Consider the following 19,110-nt stretch of genomic DNA (forward strand, 5'->3'; position numbering starts at 1 on the left):
CAGCCAAGTGCACCCAGAGTACTTAACTGCACCCTGAGTACCCCCAGTATACCCTGAGTACCCAAGTGCACCCCAAGCACACCAAGGACCACCCCCGGGTGGAAGCCAAGGGGATAGTCAGGCTGCAGGTTGGAACAGGACCAGCTGACTTTAAATCCCTCTCTAACCCTGAGATATGAGGATGTAGCCTACACATCAAGAGGTGAATAGAATCTACCCTCATTTGCAAGGGATGTCCCCGGGGCAGCGGTGGGTGCGGCCCATCCAGTGTTCCCACTGGGAGATGCCCACGGGGTGCTCAGGCTTTGTGGCTCCCCAAAGCTCTTTCTGACAGATTAAATTGGTCCTACTCTGGTGCCTGCTAAACATCCAAAGACCCTTTGAGTTGAATACAAATCTTTATTATTTTGAAAACCACAGCAAAGGCACTTCAGAATCTCCAGGTACCCAGTCTCAGTTGCCATTCAGTGGGGACAAGAGTGGTGCTGAGGGCATGGTCACACCCTTCTGTGCTGCATGCAGAGGAGTGCGAGGCCAGGGCAGCTGACCTGGTCAGCCACCAGGGGAACCCACGCAGCTTAGAACACAGTGTCCTTAGGTCAGGAATTTGTAGTTTGTTTTGCTATTAAGGTGGTAAGAGAATTTTTCATCCATTTAGAGCCTAACATTTTTAGATGAATGTTAATGGCTTCTTGGTTGGGATGGATACGTGTTCGTTTCTCAGCTGCTGAAGGATGTGTGTTCTAAAACAAAAGGACTCCCAGCCAGCTCTCCGGCTGCCTGATAGAGAAGCGTATCAGTAAGACACTTGTTAAAAACCCATATTCCCTGGCCCCTCTTGTGGAGACCCTGTCTCAGTAGATGGGAATGGGGCCGAGGTCTGTATAACCTGTGCCCAGGAGACTCTGTGACCGCTTGGGAAGCTCCTACAGGGAGGAAGGAATGACCCACAAGCCCCCAGGCCCTTCATGCCGAGGCATCTGTCTGGCTGGAGAAACGCTAAGGTTGGCATTGTGCTCACACTGGGAAATGACCTGGAGGAAGTTGGGAAGAGGAGCCCAGGCCGGTTCCACCCTCTGGGTCAGAAACCCAGCTGGAAAGCACTGGAAACAGGGAAATAGAAGACTAAAAGGCTGAGACCCCTCCTCCCCCACACCCAACCTGCGTCCATGGCTGAGGTTGAGTGAGGAGGCTTGGAGACTGCGTCCATGGCTGAGGTTGAGTGAGGCGGCCTGGAGACTCTGGCTTCATGGCCTTTGCTCTTGTTCTTCTGTGCCTCAGGGGTCGCTGCCCACCAGGCTCAGCAGGGCGTTCTTGTAGTCACCGCTGGTGTCTTCCTGTGGGCAGGAGATGCATGAGCATGAGAAGGGGCTTGTTTGTGCCTGGCTTGGCAATGGCGGCCTGTTGTTATGACTAACAGCTGTGCCCCTGGGCTGCACCTGGCCCTGCCCTCCAGGGTTCCTAGCTGCAGGGGTTGTGCCATCACCCCTCTTTCCTTGTTTTTAGTTTCACGCCATTCCTTTGCATGTTCTTTTGATTCTCTTAGCAACTACATGCAGGAGTGATGTGGAAAATGAATCAGAGACAGTTCAACTTCTAAACAAGGAAGATGTCAGCTGTCCCAGGGTTCTTCTATTCGGGAGCCAGGGGTGCCCAGCCATTCATTTACACAACATGATGCATCATTATTCAACACCTGCTGTGGCAGCTTGGGAACCAAGGCTGAGAGTGAGGCACCAGCACACACCTGGGGGCAGGGCCGAGGGTGGAAGGAGCCTGGACCATCACGCCCTGGTGGTGTGGCTGAGACAAGCCCCTTCACCTCTGTGGGACTCATCTGTGAAATGAGATTGATGCTGCGCTGCCGTGCATCCTGATGAGATGTGGTGAGGGCAGAGCAGGAGAAAGGCAAGCTGGTCTACCCTGCAGCTGACTCACATCGGGTCCACAGTGTTTGTCTCCTGATGAGACTGACCTTGTGGTCTGATGGCTGAGGAGCCCTGTTTCTTAAATACTGGTAGGTCCTGATGGGACTGGCTAGTCCAGGGTCTGCACACAGAGCTGGGAAATGGGCCAGGTCAGATCACCCAGATTCTTCTTCATGCAGTTGAGGACAGTGGGGCCAAGAAAGGGGAGTGGATTCGTTCACAGCAGCATGGTGAGGAAGGGGTAGGCTGGGGCTAGACTTTCCACACTCTGGAGCAGTTTAGGTCTCATGGTTATTGTCTGTTTTTCACCGCTTAATAAAATTTGCCTGTTTTGAACCTGAAATCTTGTCATAGGTTTCAAACTACAATTAATTTTTTTTAAAACTTTTTCTTTCTAGACATAGTCTCACTCTGTCACCCAGGCTGGAGTGCAGTGATGCAGTCCTAGCTCACTGCAGCCTTAAACTCCTGGGCTCAAGCGATCCTCCCGCCTTGGCCTCCCAAAGCACTGGGATTACAGGTGTGGGCCACCACGCCTGGTGATTTTTATTATTTTGAAGACAATTTTCCTAATAGTTTTTAGAAATAGAAGCATTAATTTTGTTTACTTTTTCAAATACATGAGTTATACTTGGAGTGTTTATACGTTTGCCTCTTAATTTCAATGCAAGAGTTTTTAACTCATATTAGTATTGAAAACCATTTTTGCTTTAATGACATCTGTGGTCTACACTAAAAAGAAAATGTTTCGTCAAGGTATTCGTGATTCTAACTCAATTTTCTTAAGTTACAACATTAGATAAAATTTGAAGAGGGTGGCTTCATCTATCTCTAGAAATCTCTCTGATGCCATAAGTTACCATGTGTGGTTAAAAGGGTTAATGACAATCAGCTCAGACCGTCTGCAGGTGATAGCAGCAGTCCAGGCTGGTGTGTGCCTTGCCCTCCTGTCTCCCAACAAGATTGGCTGGGGAGCCTAAAGTGAAACCAAGAATAATTCCAACCGTCCCTTCCCCCTGCCCACCTGCTGTCCCATCTTGAAACATCTGGAAACAGAAATGTGTTTTCCATCTATTGTCAGCTATGTGTTTCTTGAAAAGTGCACTTAACAACGACATTTGTGGAAGAGCTAGAGACTTGACGTAGTAGCCAAAGAAGACTTGGGGATATATTTGTCCTAATGTGACTTCTGCCAATGAAATCATCAAGACCTCAATTTGCAGACACCCCTAGATGAGCTGTTTCTCCCAATTACCGCAGTGTGATAATCACTCTGTGTTTTGAAGGCTCCAGAACTCTTGCTAATTGGAATCTGGTTAGACAGTCTATTGACGCTCATCTGACTTAGAAGTTGGCTGCCAGGACTACTTAAATCTGGATTTGAGCGGTGGGCCCGATTCCTACCGGACTAGTGCATCTCATTGACTATTCAGAGGTGGCTTCTTCTGCGAGGATTTGGTGTCTTTTCCAAGGAGCCACCATAACTCAAATGCGAAACCAACTTTCTGAGTGGGACACAAGGGAGCCTCTGTGCCCTGGTCTCTGCATCTCCCCTCTGCCCCCAACTCCCCTTGGGATCCAGCCACACTGACCTCTGCTATTCCCTGCACACACCACATGGTCAGGAATGCAAGCTTGTGGTGCCCACTGGGAAGGGAGGGGCTCACGTGGCGTTGGCCACAGCCTCCAGGTCTCCCCGAATGTCTAGGTTTCACGCTGGCCTCAACATTGGGAATGGCTGCTTACCATGATCAGGCTGCTTACCATGATCATGCTGCTGAGGGTCTTGCCGTACATCTTCTTGAAGTGACACTTGATAAGATTTAAGTCAATCTCACTCCTTGAAACGATGTTTCTTATCAGGGTCCCATCACGTGTCCCTGCTCCCTGGGCAAGACAGTGGCCATCAAAATCCTGCCTCACCTTTCCTGTCCATCTCTGAGTGATGGACGGATCTGTGTGGTTGGGTTCTGGGGCTTTTAGAGGGAGGGAAGGAGCCTGTGCTTCAGTCAAGGAAGCATTAGGAGGGATGCTTTGGTGGCTTAGGGTGTCCACTCCCTCAATCCCTTCTCACCCACTGCCCAGAACTCTTCCTTTATGATGCCAAGTGCTCCAAACTGCAGTATGTTTGGTTTGCCATATCATATTCTAGACACGAAATACTCACTACTCCAGGAACAAGACTTCCTACTAGAGCAACAGCAGCAGTCAGCTCAGCGAGGAATTTCACAGGCAGGGCCTTCCTGCTCACCTTCATCCCTGACCAGTCTCATGTCAGCTGGGGAATCGCATGCCCAGGGATTCCTGGCCAGGGAACATGGCCAAGGGAATCGCATGCCCGCTCTCATTTCCTAGGCAGAAGTGGCCAGAGGGCTTGGGTTTTGGGGGTGGAACTAACTTCAGGGGATATCAGCAACTATCCATCAGAGAAAACAGGCAATGGTTTTAGTTTCAGGGAATTATTCACCTCCGGACAGGCAGCGTCCCTTTCCCAGACTCAATTTCACCTCTGAGAACTAAAACCTTTCTGATCCACAACAGGTTGGGGTAAGAGAACTCCCCAGTGTGGAGGATGGTGGTGGCTTTGAGCTCCTTGACTTTGCACTTGGTGCTATGTAGGGTGACTGTCAGGAAGCAGAAGACAGGACAATTACCTTCATGGCATAGTAGAGTCTCTCTGCAAAGTAGCTGTGGAGGTTTCGGGTGCATTTCACTGGCGAACAAGAAAGCTATGTTAATGTCTGGAGCTGGTAGGTGGCACTGCCTACAACTTTATGCCTTGCCTTGGGTCTTAAGAGTCAGTGTTGTGCAAGGCTTGGCATATTTCTTTGTGCCCTGACTTTCCCAAAGTGAGAGGTTTTGTGTCAGGTGGTGTGGGACAGGGAAGGAAGCCCGGGGCACTGGGCACAGCTCCAAAGGCCCAAGCAGGCAGGCAAAGGGTAAGATGTGAAATGCATCGGACTCTGGGGCTTATCTGAAGACACCAGCTCAAGCCCATCCGAGGGCAGCTCAGACTCAGGACAGGCCCTGGGCTCTCAACCCAGACTGCCCTCTCTCTGTCACTTATCAGCAGGAATCCTGCATTTTGAATTCCCATGTGACATGTGGAGTTTGGCCCCAGAGGACTAAGGCACCTGGGGGCGTCTGGTCCAGAGAGTGGGCCCATGCTTGCTCCCATGGGTGCTGCTCAGAGACTTGGCATCTGAGTGGGGAAGGTTGGCGTTTTCACCCAGGGCTGTAGAAGGTGCGTGGGCTTTGAGTGAGGTAGGCATGTATTCACTTCCTGCCTTGATGGTGCAGTATAGTTTCATTACTTGACCTCTCTGACTCATCTGGGAAGTGAGACTGATGCAAGACTTCAAGGGTAAGTAAATAGGAAGGCCCAGCATGACAAGGCACTGCATGGCTTCACTGTTCCTTGCTGGCAGACTTCATTCATGGCAGGTTCAGGCCAGATCCAGGGGTGAACTTTGGAAGCTGAGACTGGAGCAGGGGTGTGATTAGATGTCCTGACATAGACCGGATTGTGTCACAGCATCCAAGGCCAGCTGGGGTGTCTCAGATGGCCCTGTCCACCCAGAGAGGCAAGGACACAGCAGGGAGCCTGCTGGCTGCTGGCCTCTGCACGGAGGCAGCCTGGTGTGGAGCTGAGAGCTGCAGGCCAGGAGTCTGGACCTGGGTGGGCTCTGTGTGTAAGTGGGAGAAGAGACATCCCTCTGCCCTGGGCCTCAGCTCTCTACTCTGCAGTGACTCTTCCCATTGTGATCTCAGCCCTGGACCCCAGGAGAGCTCAGGAGTGGGTCCTCCTGAGTACCCCTGACTTCCTGCCGTGGGGAAGATCCCCAGTGTTTCTCAGCACCAGACCATCTGTCACTCAATTTGGACTCAAGCTACACATCACTGTTTCTTCAACTGGCAATGAAGGCAGGGGCCAGGCCCCTGGCTCACGTCCAGAAAGGTGACTTTGTGCTGGCCAGGGCTTCATAACTAGAGCCAGAGTGCTCCCTGTATGGCTGCCATGAGTACACAATGGGTTGGAGCTGGCATAATTACTGGCGTATGTATTCATGTGTGCACACACACACTGTCTCTCTCACACACACATCACACTGTCTCTCTCACACATACTCACATCCCACCCACACAGTCATGCACACACACCCTCAGGCACACTCTCATGCAAACACATTCTCACGCACACACATTCTCATGCACACACACTCTCATGCACACACACACTCATGCACACACACTCTCATGCACACACACACTCATGCACACACACCCTCATGCACATACACCCACACAGCACTGGGCACCACATGGGCATCACAGAGACCAATCCTTGGCAGCACACACTGGGACTCTAGAGGTGGAGCAGTCCCTGGGTGAAGGGGATAGGCAGAGTGTGCATTGAGGGGACATCTCGTGAAGGTGACATGGATTATTTCTCTTGCGGTCACATCTCTAGGCCCTTTGTTCTTTTGGTGCTGCCCCACGGTGAGCCCTGTGGCCTGAAAAATGTGCATGTCTGAGTTCTTACCCACAGTGAGCATGGCCTCCTCCAGCGAGCCGTGGGTCTCACTGTTGATGCTGTCCTCAATGCTCTTGTTGGCAATTTTCTCATACTCTTCAAACACTGTGGAGAGGGCTCTGCTCAGGGGATGGTCAGACCTCCTTGCGCTGCCCCTCAGTGTCTCAGATCAGAGACTGCACATCAATGTGCTGCCCTGACCTCCCGCTTGGTGGCCAGGGAAAGAGTCCTGGCCTCCCTGGCTCTCTCCCTAACTCTAGACTTGGCAAGGCAGAAGCATGAGGGAGGGACTCATGACCAGGATACCTGCTGTGACCCCGGCCCCAGCCCCTCCCTCCTGGTACCTCTCAGCAGGTGAGTGGCACTACGCGTGCACAGGATGGTGATGAATTTCATCTCATCAGTCCCACAGATCTTCTCGCCTGCCGCATACAGATCCTAGCATTGGAACACCCACAATAAGCCGGTGAGGGAGACCAGGGAGGTGAGGGACTAAGCCCCAGAGTCCCAGAGCTGCAGCCATGGCCGGGCCCTGTCCACTCTGCCAGGCCAGCATGCTCCTCTGCTTGGTCATCTCTGACAGGGAGCTCCCCAGCTCTGGCTTAGAATCTTTTCTCCATCCTGTGCTACAATCTGCTCTAGGAACTGCCCGGTCCCCAGGCTTCCCTCTGCCAGTAGGCAGACCTACAAAACCCGGACACATTGTGTCCAGCACTGGGGCTCAGCATCCCCAGGTTCATGGGCTGTTGCTGCCAGGACAGAGCTTTAGTGCTCCCCCACCCCTAAGTCACGCTCCTTCCTCCCGAGTCTCCCAACACCCTCACTCTCCTCCCCAGACACCAGAGGGCAAAGGCCTATAGGGAGCTGAGCTGGGTGGGTCCCGGCTTAGTGTCAGAGAAAGCCCCCATGGGCAGAGGAGCTGGAGCCAGATGGCAGGGGGTGGGGCCACATGGCCAGCTGGGTGCAGCCTCACCTGTGCGTCTTGGAGGGCCAGTCCCGGGTCCACAAAGCTGCTCACATCATCCCTGCTGCCCTAGGAACAGAGGAGGTGGATCTGTAAGGCAGGCCAGCTGACGAGAGCATTAAGGGCAGAGGGGGCATACTGGGCTTGGAAGGTAGGCATGGCTCTGCTGCTTTTTGGCTGTGGAAACTTCAGCAAGCCAGTTATTCTCTTCAGCCCTCCGTTTCCTCATTTGTACAATGGGGGTGGTAAGGACTGTCTCATAAGGCTTGGGGGATTCAGTGAGCTAAGGTAAGCAAAGTGCCTGGCATGAGGCCTGCACGAAGGCCCTGCTCTCCTCCCCCTTCCAGGACGCTGTCACATGGCTGAGTAAGGACAGGTGTGGGGGCTCTGCAGTCAGGACCCTCTAATCATGCTGAGACACACGCAATGAGCCCTGGCTGCTGGGCTATCCCATGCCCCTGCCTTGACTCTTGTGGCTCTATTCAAGGGCTGCTCCCTGGGGTGGAGCTCTTGGGACCCCCAAACCATGGCACTCCCAAGAGCCTAGGCTGTGATACCTGCAGGAGGCACACCAGAATCCTCTCCAGGTAGCCACTGGTGTCTGCTTGGATGTCCTCCTCCAGGCTGGACCCGTAGTCTGCAGGGAAACAGGACCATGAGGCACAAGCAGAGGTCCACAGCCTACCCAGGGCCTGATTTCTTCCTTCCAGCCCTGTTCCCCATACTTCTCCTGATTAAAGTCTTCTAGGAAAGAAAGTCCTTGGCACAGGGCAGGGATGCAATGCCCGGGTGTCCAAGTGACTGCCACCTGGGTGGTGGTTCACAACTAGAAGCGACATGCATACACAACCAAGCACAAAGCACAAGATGGACCAGATCAGAGAGCCAGGCCAGGGGCTGCCAGCCAAGCTCCATTTCATCTCAAGGCTTGGCAAAGCCAAAGCCTCCAGCAAAACTCCCTACTGGCTACACACTGTGGAGGACTGACTGGCCTCTGCTAGCCTGGGGTCCACACCCCCCACTAACACCGTCCTCAGCGCAGAGATTTGAGTTGGTCACGTGCCTTTCTCCCCTGTAAGAGGAGCTGGTGAGCTTACAGATCAAGTCTGAGTCAAGTTCAATGTCACCATCAGGCACAGATCTTGGCACACGGTAGGTGCTCAGCACCTGTGGGTAAAAAAGTCCCCAAAGGGTCCTTTCTAGTGTGGTCCAGGTTACTTCTTGATCCTTGTTCCCTGCCAGGCTGCCAAAGCCTGTGGCCACTCCCGAGCCCCTTCATCTGTGCCACCCCTTACCTTCCTCATACGCCTTCATGATTTCCTGCAGCTGGTTCTTGGTCCGAGAGGCCAGGATCTCAATGATGACGCCCTCCTTGGTTCCTAAGCCCTGTGGACAGAAACCGCTGCCTGCTGGAGTGCTCTGCCATGACCTTCTGCTCTGTCCACACCTTCTTTTCTCAAGATGCCTAAGCCTCAGGAAGGACCTCACTGCCCTGTCCCACTTGGAGTAGGAGGATGTGATGAGAAAATCACATGCTTGTCTTCAGTGATGGACATTGAGGGCAAGTGGTGTGATGGGGAAGCCCTGTCTCAGCTCTCCCTCCTTAGCTGGGTGGTGTCAGACAGGCTGCTCCAGGTCCCGCAGCCTAAGCATCCCAATCCATAAACAGGAATAAGCCTCCCCTGCCCCAAAGGTAGATTAGGGGACACGGGTGTAAAATGCCTGGCAGTGCCCACGCAGCAAGTGTCTTTTCAAACAAAATGACGATAGTTACTGGGTCCCCATCCCTATTAATCTGCAAAAGCAGAGTAGTGAAAGAGAAAGGGAAACCCAGGGGGCTATGCCTGGGACTGTAGAGGCGGGTTTCCAATACCACTGTACACCTGAGCTTGTGAGGTTCTGAGAAGTACCGATTTTGGCTTCATCATGGCCACTCAACATGTCGGTCAGGGACCAGTGACCCCAGGTGTTGGGTGCAGTCTGAGCACCTGACTGCCTGCTCACTGGGCCCAGCTGTGGCCCATGTGGCCATTCCAAGCAGTGGCTCAAGGGGAGCTCTGGGCTGCCGGTGCCCGGTCCCCGCATTGCCCCTACCCAGTCATGTGAGCACCCCTGCCACTTCCCTGCCTTGTTTGCCTGGTTACCTTCATGGCATCATGCAGCTCTTTGGCTTCATATCTGTATGGCAGGTACATAAGGGCCACAATGAGCCTCTCAAACTTGCCACTCAGCTCCGACTTCAAGGTCTCAGTGAGGTCCTAATGCAGGAACAGGGAAAGGTGATGTTTGTCGTAAGCCAGGCCCACCTGAGTGCAGGCAGCGGCGTGGTGGCTGGGCCCAGGGGCTTGGGCTGGATTCCGCGTGGGCCCTGCCATGTGCTGGCTGGGTTTCTTGGGCCAGCTCCTTAGCTTCTCTGAGCATCAGTATCTTTACCAGTTACACAGAGATAAACATGCTCCTGCTTCATCCCATTGCTTTGGGTGTTGATAGAGAGATGTGTGTGACTCAACTCAGCATTCAGTGCAGTGCTGGGCACATCATAAGCTCTCAGTAAAATGAAATTGGCATTGCTAGCTAGACTGCAAGCTCTGAGTGTGGCATCACCATAAAATACGTGTGCCTCCTTCGAAGGGCACATGTTGCTAAGAGGAGCCACCAGGCTACATCAGCTGATCTGCAGAGCAGCAGAGAGATCAACGGCTTTGTCAGACCTGGATTTTAATCCCCACCTTGTTGATTACAGGCTCTGGGACCTTGGGCAACTTACAACCTCTCTGAGCACCAGTTTCTCCAAATGTTTGAAGGCAAAGAATAATGTATAGCTGTGAGGACTAAGAGAGGGAAACTAAAAATGCACACTGGGTTCTTCGAGAGAATATTTGAGCTGATCTTCCCTTGTTGAATCTCCAAACTAATGATTTGAGTCACTACAGGCTTCAGGCAACCATGGCTATGTACATATTTAATCCTGTGTTTACTGTGTACCCCCAAATGTCAGGCTTTGCCCTAGGGGTGGAGGGCAGGTGGGAGGAGAAACAAAAGGTCTGGCATACTTGTTCCAGGCTCTTAGAATTCCCAGATGGCAGAAGGGACGAGGTGTGGGTGCAAGCAGCTGGACCGAGGAAAATGTGCCCACACCCCAGAACAGAGCGAAGCCAGGCCTGCATGCCCGGGGCATGGGAAAGAGAAGCTGGTCTGGGCTCAGGGGGCAGGGCGAGATAGCCTGGGGGCAGGGAGACAGACCTCCAGTGGGGCCTGTGGGGTGCATGAGAAGGAATGCTGTGAGAGAGGAGGCAGGAAAAGAAGCAGGGAAGGCCAGCCGCTGGCCCAGGCACTGACACCTAAAAGTAGGTCTGCCAGATAAAACATAGGGTGGCCAGTTACATTTGAATTTCGATAAAGAACAATTGTTTTCGTGCAAACAGATTCCATGTGCCCATGCTGCCAGTGTGGGCTGGCTCTTCGGGAAAGTCGTCTAGAATGGAGCTGCCTCCCAGGCTGCACCCCCAACCCCAAGGCTCACCTATCCCCACCCCCACCAGCCTTCCCCTTGCCTTGCCAAACTGAGCCTTGAAGGACTTGGCGATCTGCTGCCGCTGCGCGTTGCTTCTCTTGGTGAGCACATCGATGATAGCCTGCTCGTTGGTCCCTGCAGGGATACAGCGCGAGTGACCCTCTACCCCCAGGGTGACACAGTGGTGAGGGTGGAGGAGGGGAAGGTGAAGACAGCTGCTTGGTGGCTGAGCAGCTGGGACCTGACACCTGGATAGTTCCAAACCCCCGGACCATTTTCGTGGTGTAAACAAGGCCCTTAGGAAATCTGCCTCCCCATTTCCCACCCCACACCACCACAATGCTGGGGTGTGCCCAGGGCCCATCTCACAAGATGGAATCTGAGGTCTGGGTGGCTCTGGAAATCAGCCCAGGCCTTTGGAGCTTGGCCAAGTGAGATCTCCGGCCCTGCCCTCCTTTGTGTTGGTTGCAGTAGGGGAAGGTCAAGACTAAGAGTCCAACCCCTGGATTCGAGGCCTGGCCCAGCAACTGCGTGGCATTGGGCAGCCAGCCTCATTTCCCTGGGCCTCCGTTTTCTCACTTGGGAAGTGGAGATAACTTTCTACTTCACAGAAAGCAGAAGGCATGAGAACGTTTTCTGGGCTTGTCAGGAGCGGCAGTTCTCGTTGATGCCCCTGATCCTCAGGCAGAGCCGGCTAAGGGGTCAGTCCCAGCTGGGGTGAGGTCAGGGTGCATGCTCTGCTCTCAGGTCAGGAGGGCTTTCTGGGCAAGCTGTTTAAATCTGGCCTCAGGTCAGCCCTTGCCCACTCACGGTAGTGCTGAGGGCGGCACTGGGCAAGTGCTGGAGATGGGAAGGGAGCTGGCTCCGTGGGCATCGACATGCGGCAAGGGGGCCTTCAGTCAGCCCCACAAACTCCCCACACCTCACACTCCCAGCTCTGTTCCTGGCGTCGTACAGCACCATCCCCTTCATACTTCATGTGACACACGAGGCCAAGAATTATTGGGGCCACTTTACAAGTGAGAAAGCTGAGACTGATGGGAAGTCACTCACAGGAACACACAGCTGACCTCCCCACCCCCATTACCCAGGGAAGAGGAGCACCCTCCTGTCCAGTCTTGCAGGGTGGGTGCTGACCTCACTGCAGAAACAGAAGGCTGTGTGATTCTCTGGGTAGTGGAGTCAGTCTCAGAGTATCACGGGACACCCCAGCTCCCCAGATGTCCCCTGGCACCCGCTTGCCAGGGCTATGAGCAGAGAGGTCTTGAGCAGAGGTGGCAAGGCTGCCAACACCCACTCACCGATCCCCTTCATGGCTTTGTAGAGGGTCTCTGCATCAGGGTCTGGGTTGAAGTGGGAGCTGCTCTTCACTGTGACACCCTCCTGTTCAATCTGCAAGAGAACCAGGCCTGCTCAAAGCAGGCAGGGACGGGGAGGGCAGAGCAGGCTCCCAGCCCATCTTGTAGCCTGCCCTGACAGGGTAAGCCCCTCCCCTGGACACGGAGATCTGCTCAGCCCTTGCAGACCAGTACTCAGTCCTTCAGCCCCTTGGCCAACAGGGTGGAGTAGCCAGAGCCAGAGTTTATGGGGAGAAGCCACGAAACCTTTCCTGTCCCTGCCTGTGCCATCTGAGGGCAGATAGCAGCCCCAGCCACACCCAGCTCCTTCCAGCATCACCCACCAGCAGCAGGAAGGGACAAACTCACCCAAAGTTAGGGGAGAAAGAACACTTAACCTAAGGCTTCCTGGAGCTGCATGCGCCGCCCTCAGAGCGTGCAGATGAGGCTGGAAGGCTGGGCATGGTTCTGCCTTTCTGAGGAATGGTTTGAGCTCAGTCTGCCCTCTTTCTGGGGAGTTAGAATTTACAGGAACTGAGAGGGCGGGGACTCAGCTGAGCATCCTGATAGTTCAGGGTGTTTGCAAGTCCACAGGCCCATGGGGCTCAGAGCGTCAGGTTTAGAAAAACCCACAGGATGCTCTGCAGATTGTGAAATAAACCAGATAACCAGGTGTCTGAGCCCTTGACTTCCAAGCCTCCAGTTCAGGGCTTGCCTGAGGGCTTTTTAAACTGCAGAATTTCTCAGATGATTAAGACAGACGACTCCTCATAAGTATGTTTTGGGTGGAGGAATGGTAAAGAGTGGAGGGATATTGGAGATAGGTATTGAATTAGAGGGAGACTCAGAGATACTCCAGGACGAAAAAGAGTTTAGTCCCATCCAGTCTTGTCTTCCATTCACCTGTTCACTTATTCCTTCCATCACCTCCATCATTTGCCCTTCTACTTTCCCACCTACCCACTTATCCATTTGACTACCACATCCATCCATCCATCCCTCCATCCAGGCCCTGGGTTAGATTCTGAAAATACAGAGATTCCCATGGATGGCATATCTGTAAGTATCTTTCCTTTGAGTAAGAGGTAAGGCATCTTTCTGAACCCTTTGCTTTAATTTCAAATGTCTGGTGACAGATCTTCGTGAGTCATTTCTTAGCACCATGTTGCAGAGCAGAAATTGTTAGAAATAATTCCTATGGAAATTCCATCCAGAGACAGCCAATGTGGTCCCAGATATTGCTCATCAGTGTACACACACACGATATCCCTTGTTTGTGGAGTAACGCTCTGCTATTACTCCTCTTAGCACTTTGAGCCCCTTGTGTGTACCAGACCTGGGCCAGGTGCTTTAGATGCAATGCTTATGTCATGGCTTCCTCAACAGTTGTGCTAGGTAAGTACTGATGCCTCACTTTACAGAAAGGGAGCTGGACTCCCTTACACGGATAGGAAGCAGTGCTGCTGGGACTCCCCAGCCTGACTCAGAAGCTGAGCTCTATCTACCTCCCCTGCCCTACTGATGACTCAACCTTTCCCAGGCAATGAGTGTTCCTGGAACGTTCCACTGAAGGAAGCTTCACCCACAGGATGCAGGTCGTCTGGGAAGGTAGGGGGCATCTTAGCTCTCAGTGCCTGCTGGCTTCCCTCTGTCCTGGCTCTCTCGGGTGCTGTGGTGCACCAGCTAGTGGCCAGGTTGTGTGACTGCATCCCTCAGGAGCATGCAGTCCAGCGGGGGTGCGGTAGGGCTCAGGTGAAGCATTTGTAAGCGGCTCCCAGGCTGGTTCTTATTTTGCTGCATTAAGAAGCCTCTGTCTCACTTCTCACTGTAAGGTTTTAGAAAATAAGTGTTCTAGGAATTGGAGCCCTGGCTATCAGTGTGGAGTCCTGGAGCTCCAGAACCCCTGCTGAGAAGGAAGGGTCAGCCTCAGGCTCCTGCAGGGTCTTGCCCAGGGCCGTGCTAGTACAGACAGGCACATTTTCACTGAAAAGGTGATTCAGACCAGCCTGTGACTACATCTATTGATATAACTTGTTCTGTGACAGGCGCGGGGGAGCTGCCACACCTCGGCCTTCCCCTGCTATGTGGCTGCCCAGAGGCCTGGGAGATGGGTTTGTCTCTATGAGACACAGAGGAAAAGACAACACCAAAAAGAGAGGTGCAAAGGGGCTCTGCCTACAGACAGAGTCTCTCCAGTGGTTCCCTCATCCCCTCGCATCCCGTTCCTGGTCCAGCTTTGTGCCCAGAGGACACTGGGTCCTTGTTGGAAGCTCAGCTCTTGCAGGTGGGGTCTACCTGTGAACTTGCTGCCCCGAGCCAGCTCTCGCATGGGGCATGGACGGCCAGGGTACAGTTTTGGCCCTGGAGTCAGGCTGTTCAGATTCTCACCCAGACTCTGACACTTACTAGTGAGTTCGGGCACCTGCCTAGCCTACTTGTGCCTCAGTTTCCTCATCTGTGGATAAGAATACTGGTGTCTACTTCACAGACTTCTTTTTTTTATTTTTTTTATTTTTTTGAGTCAGAGTTTCGCTCTTGTTGCCCAGGCTGGAGTGCAATGGTGCTATATCGGCTCACCGCAACCTCCGCCTCCCAGGTTCAAGAGATTCTCCTGCCTCAGCCTCCCTAGTAACTGGGATTACAGGCATGTGCCCACCACACCCGGCTAATTTTGTATTTTTAGTAGAGATGGAGTTTCTCCATATTGGTCAGGCTGGGCTCGAACGCCCGACCTCAGGTGATCTGCCCTCCCCGGCCTTCCAAAGTGCTGGGATTACAGGCATGAGCCACCGCTCCCGGCCTTCATAGACTTCTTGTGAGGTTCAAGGGAGATACTGAATGTGAGGTGCTTAGAGGGGGGCCCGGCACACAGTAGGGACTCAGTGAGTGCCACAGTGATCCTGTCAATTTGGCAGGTCCCTACATGGAGAGCCCTTTGTCCTGCTGCACTGGGTGCAAGGCCCAGTGTCAGACTACCTTGGCCAGCAACTGACTTTGGAAAGCACCCAGCACTGGGCTCTCCCTGCCATGTCCACCTCCTCAAAGGCAGGTTCCCAGCAGCCTGGTTGAAGTTGGAGGCTGCCATGGCCCCTTGTCCTGGAAGATGGCTGCTTCCCTGGGGGCCAGGGCAACTGCCCCACCTCACCCTGGCTTCCTCTGTGTCCCACCTGTCCAGAACCTAGCATGTCTGACCCTGAGGACCCTTGCCTGGGTTGTGACATCTATGATCTAGAGATTCCCTGAAGCTGGACAAGCCCGGTTCCCCACAAAAGCTCACAGAGAGCTTGGGGCTGGGCAGAGAGACCCAAGTGCTCTCTGATTGGAGCCTGCTGGCCATTGGACCCTAGCAAGTCACTCAGTGTCTCTGAGCTTCCATTTCCTCATCTGCAAAACAGAAAGTGCAGCCCTGACACCCTGACATCCTGAGGCTGCCTGGGAGGAAAGGAAAAGGGCGTGCAGAGCCGGCAGCCAGGAGATGTCACCTCTGTCCCCTCCTGGATATTCAACTCCTTAGCACAGCGATGGCCTCAGGCTCAAGCATAGATGGAAAGCTCCTGAGAACCCATCAGTTCTGCTGGGGATGGGCTGCCCTGAGCGCCGGGTTCCTCAGGGCTCTAGTAGGCCAGGTCCTCCTGCTTCCCCTCTTCCCTCTCCAGTCTTGACAAATGAACATCCTTGATCCCGGAGGTGAAGGCACTGATGGGTCCCCAACAGCATGTTCAGGTTACTCTCCCACTCAAAGCCCTTCAATGCTGTCCCACTGCTCTTAAGGTAAAGCCTGAACTCCTCAGCCTGCCAGGCAAGGCCTTTCAGGACCTGGTCCTGCCTGCTTCCCCAGGTCCATCTCCTCCGGAACCAGGACCCTCGAGCTGTGCTGAGCAGCTTCCCTCAAAGCCAAGCTCCCCGCCCTCTGACTCTCTGACACCGTTCCCTCTGCCGGGAGCAGTATGCCTGATTCTCCCCAAATGCACACGTGTGTGCACCCCATACACATTTACACACAAGACTCAACCATGACACCCCCTCCTTTGAGTGGCCTCACCCCTGCAAGGGTCTCCCCTGGACTCCTCTCAAACCTCAGCTTCCCCCTTGCATTTCTAGATTTCTTCATCGGCCTGTCTCCCGGCTCAGGTCCCATCCCTGCCATGGGCACTCTAGGCCTGGGACTGTTTCATCTCGGCCCCTCCCCACCCTCCATGCTTGGCCCAGGAGGCAGCCAAATGTAGAATGAGCCACTCCCAGCCAAGGGCGACTTTACATTTCTCAGGCCTCCCTGGTGACCAGCACCCAACACAATGCAGGAGCCCAACTCTCTTGCCAGCTCCCACTTACCCAGGCTTTCCACCAGGCCATCTCGTTCACCTCGGGAGCAGCTTTCCCAGGGAGATGAAGAGACACAGGTCGGCCTCCGCTGGGACTCCACACGTCTGGCTCCTGCAGCTGAGGAATGAGCAGGCTGCTGCCTTGGGTGTGGGGGTGCAAGCCCGCCCTGGGCCGCACCCAGCGCCACACCTGCCTGTCACCCCCTCGCCCCCGGACTCTGCCTGGCTTTGGGCGTCTCCTGAGGCTCCCAGGCCCCACCCAGACACTGTCCAGGCCTGCTCTCGGGAATTATGCAACTCACTGTCAGATATTTGGGCTGTGGCTGTTATGCATACTGGAAATTCTTAGCTCCAGCCTGCGAAATCCCCACTCAGTAAACACAGCTCCATGTTGATCAGGCTGGTCTCACACTCCCGACCTCAGGTGATCTGCCCTCCTCGGCCTACCAAAGTGCTGGGATTACAGGCGTGAGCCACCACGCCCAGCCCATTTTCATCATTCCTAATAGCCCTGGAGCATTCCATTTAATCAACTGTATATGCAATTTTTTTTTTTTTTCCCCGGGGGCAAGGGGCTCATATTCACCACAGCTGGGAGGCCAGTTAGTGAGAAGGTGGCAGGCGGCACAGCCACCTTATACAGCATGCCATACTGGTCCACTGTCAGACAGGTGATGGCCTCAGTCCACCACCCCCCGGCTGACTCCGGCTCCTGCCTGACTCTGCCCGGCCACCACAACCCCTTGGGACCATTCAGAGGCATCACTGGAGGGTGTGTGGTTAGTGGAGCAGCTGGTAGTTCTCTGCATATCCCCTCTGGTCACGGGGAGGTCTCGTTTCTTTGGTGGAAGCCATTCCTGACTCCTCTCATGAACGGGTTTCATATTTCTTTGTGGTGTTCCTGGATCCTGGAAGGAGTCGGCTTGCTCCCTGGGGCATCAGGAGAGGCTTCTCTGTAGCTTCTCTGTACCCTTCTCTGGTTCTGGCTGGGGCGCCCACATCTGAGCTTCCAGTGGTGCTTCTGAGCAGCTGTAGTAAGTATCCTCCCATCCTCCCGGCTGTCAGGCCTCTGAGCCCAAGCCAAGCCATTGCATCCCCTGTGACTTGCATAGATATGCCCAGATGGCCTGAAGTAACTGAAGAATCACAAAAAAGTGAAAAGGCCTTGCCCCGCCTTAACCGTTGACATTCCACCACAACAGAAGTGAAAATGGCCGGTCCTTGCCTTAAGTGATGACATTATCTTGTGAAATTCCTTTTCCTGGCTCATCCTGGCTCAAAAATCTCCCCCACTGAGCACCTTATAACCCCCACTCCTGCCTGCCAGAGAACAACCCCCCTTTGACTGTAATTTTCCTTTACCTACCCAAATCCTCAGCCCGCCTGCACCCAGGTGATTAAAAAGCTTTATTGCTCACACAAAGCCTGTTTGGTGGTCTCTTCACATGGAGGCACATGACACCGGCTGGCTGGGGAGCCAGCCATTTTGCAGCACTTCCCGGTATCCATCCGCTTGTCCTGGAGCCGCGGCAACAAAGGCTGCCGCCATCCCCCGCCCCGGAGCCATCCCACACCCCTGTATATGCAATATTTGTTAACCAGTCCCTTTTGGTGTCCATCTAGGTACAGGTCTCATTTTTTGAGCTAAAGTATTTAGAATACACTGGAAGTAACAGATGTCACCTCCACATTGCATACCAAACCTAATAAGCAGAGCCAAACTTTTCATCCAAGTGATTTGGCTAACATTTTAGGATGTTTCTAATCTCTCAGTAATACAAATATGCTACAATAGATCTGTGTGTTTATCCTTTGGGCACTTGTGTGTACCTGTGCATACCTGGAGAATAAAGTCCTGGGAGAGGAACTGCCATCCAAAGAGGGTGTTTCAGTCTATAATACTGCCACCAACAATGTGCTCGTGCTTCTGAGTTTGCGTTTGGATTAGGAGAATTTGAAAGTCATCAGGAACCAAACGAGGCTATAAGATTCAGCTGTAGCTGGAAAGTGGCAAACGTTCCAAAGCTAAGACATTGGCTATTCCTGGGCTGTTCACAAACTGTGAGGCCAAGTCTAGATAAGATTCAGAAATACGGTGAGCAACTCACTTATTTTTTAAGCAAAACACCTTTTCTTCTAATTTATGCTAAGAACAAATAGCTTCCAGCAGAGAAATAGGGGATGCAATATTTTTACAAATTACTTGACTTTTTTTTATTTAAAAAAATTTAAGTTAAACGCTACTTAAAGATATGTTTAACCTCTGTGATACTGACTTGCTCATGAGAAGAAAGACAGAGGGCCAGGCATCCGCCCACTACTACCCACTATCAACACGTAGGCCTGACATCAGTCGTTAAATATTCTGGGCTGGGCGCGGTGGCTCACGCCTGTAATCCCAGCACTTTGGGAGGCCAAGGCAGGCGGATGATAAGGTCAGGAGATCGAGACCATCCTGGCTAACATGGTGAAACCCCGTCTCTACTAAAAATACAAAAAATTAGCTGGGAC

General features: G+C 53.3%; 1 protein-coding gene across 1 annotated transcript; it reads right to left on the reverse strand.

Annotated features, from left to right (window-relative positions):
• Nucleotides 1-379: 379 nt before the first annotated feature.
• On the reverse strand, nt 380-16,700 carry LOC105547352 (annexin A8-like). Its single transcript, XM_011990901.1, is given in 14 exon segments — nt 380-1,161; nt 1,202-1,337; nt 3,693-3,815; nt 4,583-4,641; nt 6,472-6,567; nt 6,807-6,900; nt 7,436-7,495; nt 7,984-8,063; nt 8,722-8,812; nt 9,571-9,684; nt 10,981-11,105; nt 11,108-11,188; nt 12,242-12,332; nt 16,610-16,700. Coding segments are annotated over 13 exon segments (1,095 nt in total). The 5' UTR covers nt 16,631-16,700; the 3' UTR covers nt 380-1,161; nt 1,202-1,277.
• Between the last annotated feature and the right edge of the window lie 2,410 nt (nt 16,701-19,110).

The sequence above is a fragment of the Mandrillus leucophaeus genome, unplaced genomic scaffold (assembly GCF_000951045.1).
Source record: "Mandrillus leucophaeus isolate KB7577 unplaced genomic scaffold, Mleu.le_1.0 Scaffold388, whole genome shotgun sequence".
Classification (NCBI taxonomy): domain Eukaryota; kingdom Metazoa; phylum Chordata; class Mammalia; order Primates; family Cercopithecidae; genus Mandrillus; species Mandrillus leucophaeus.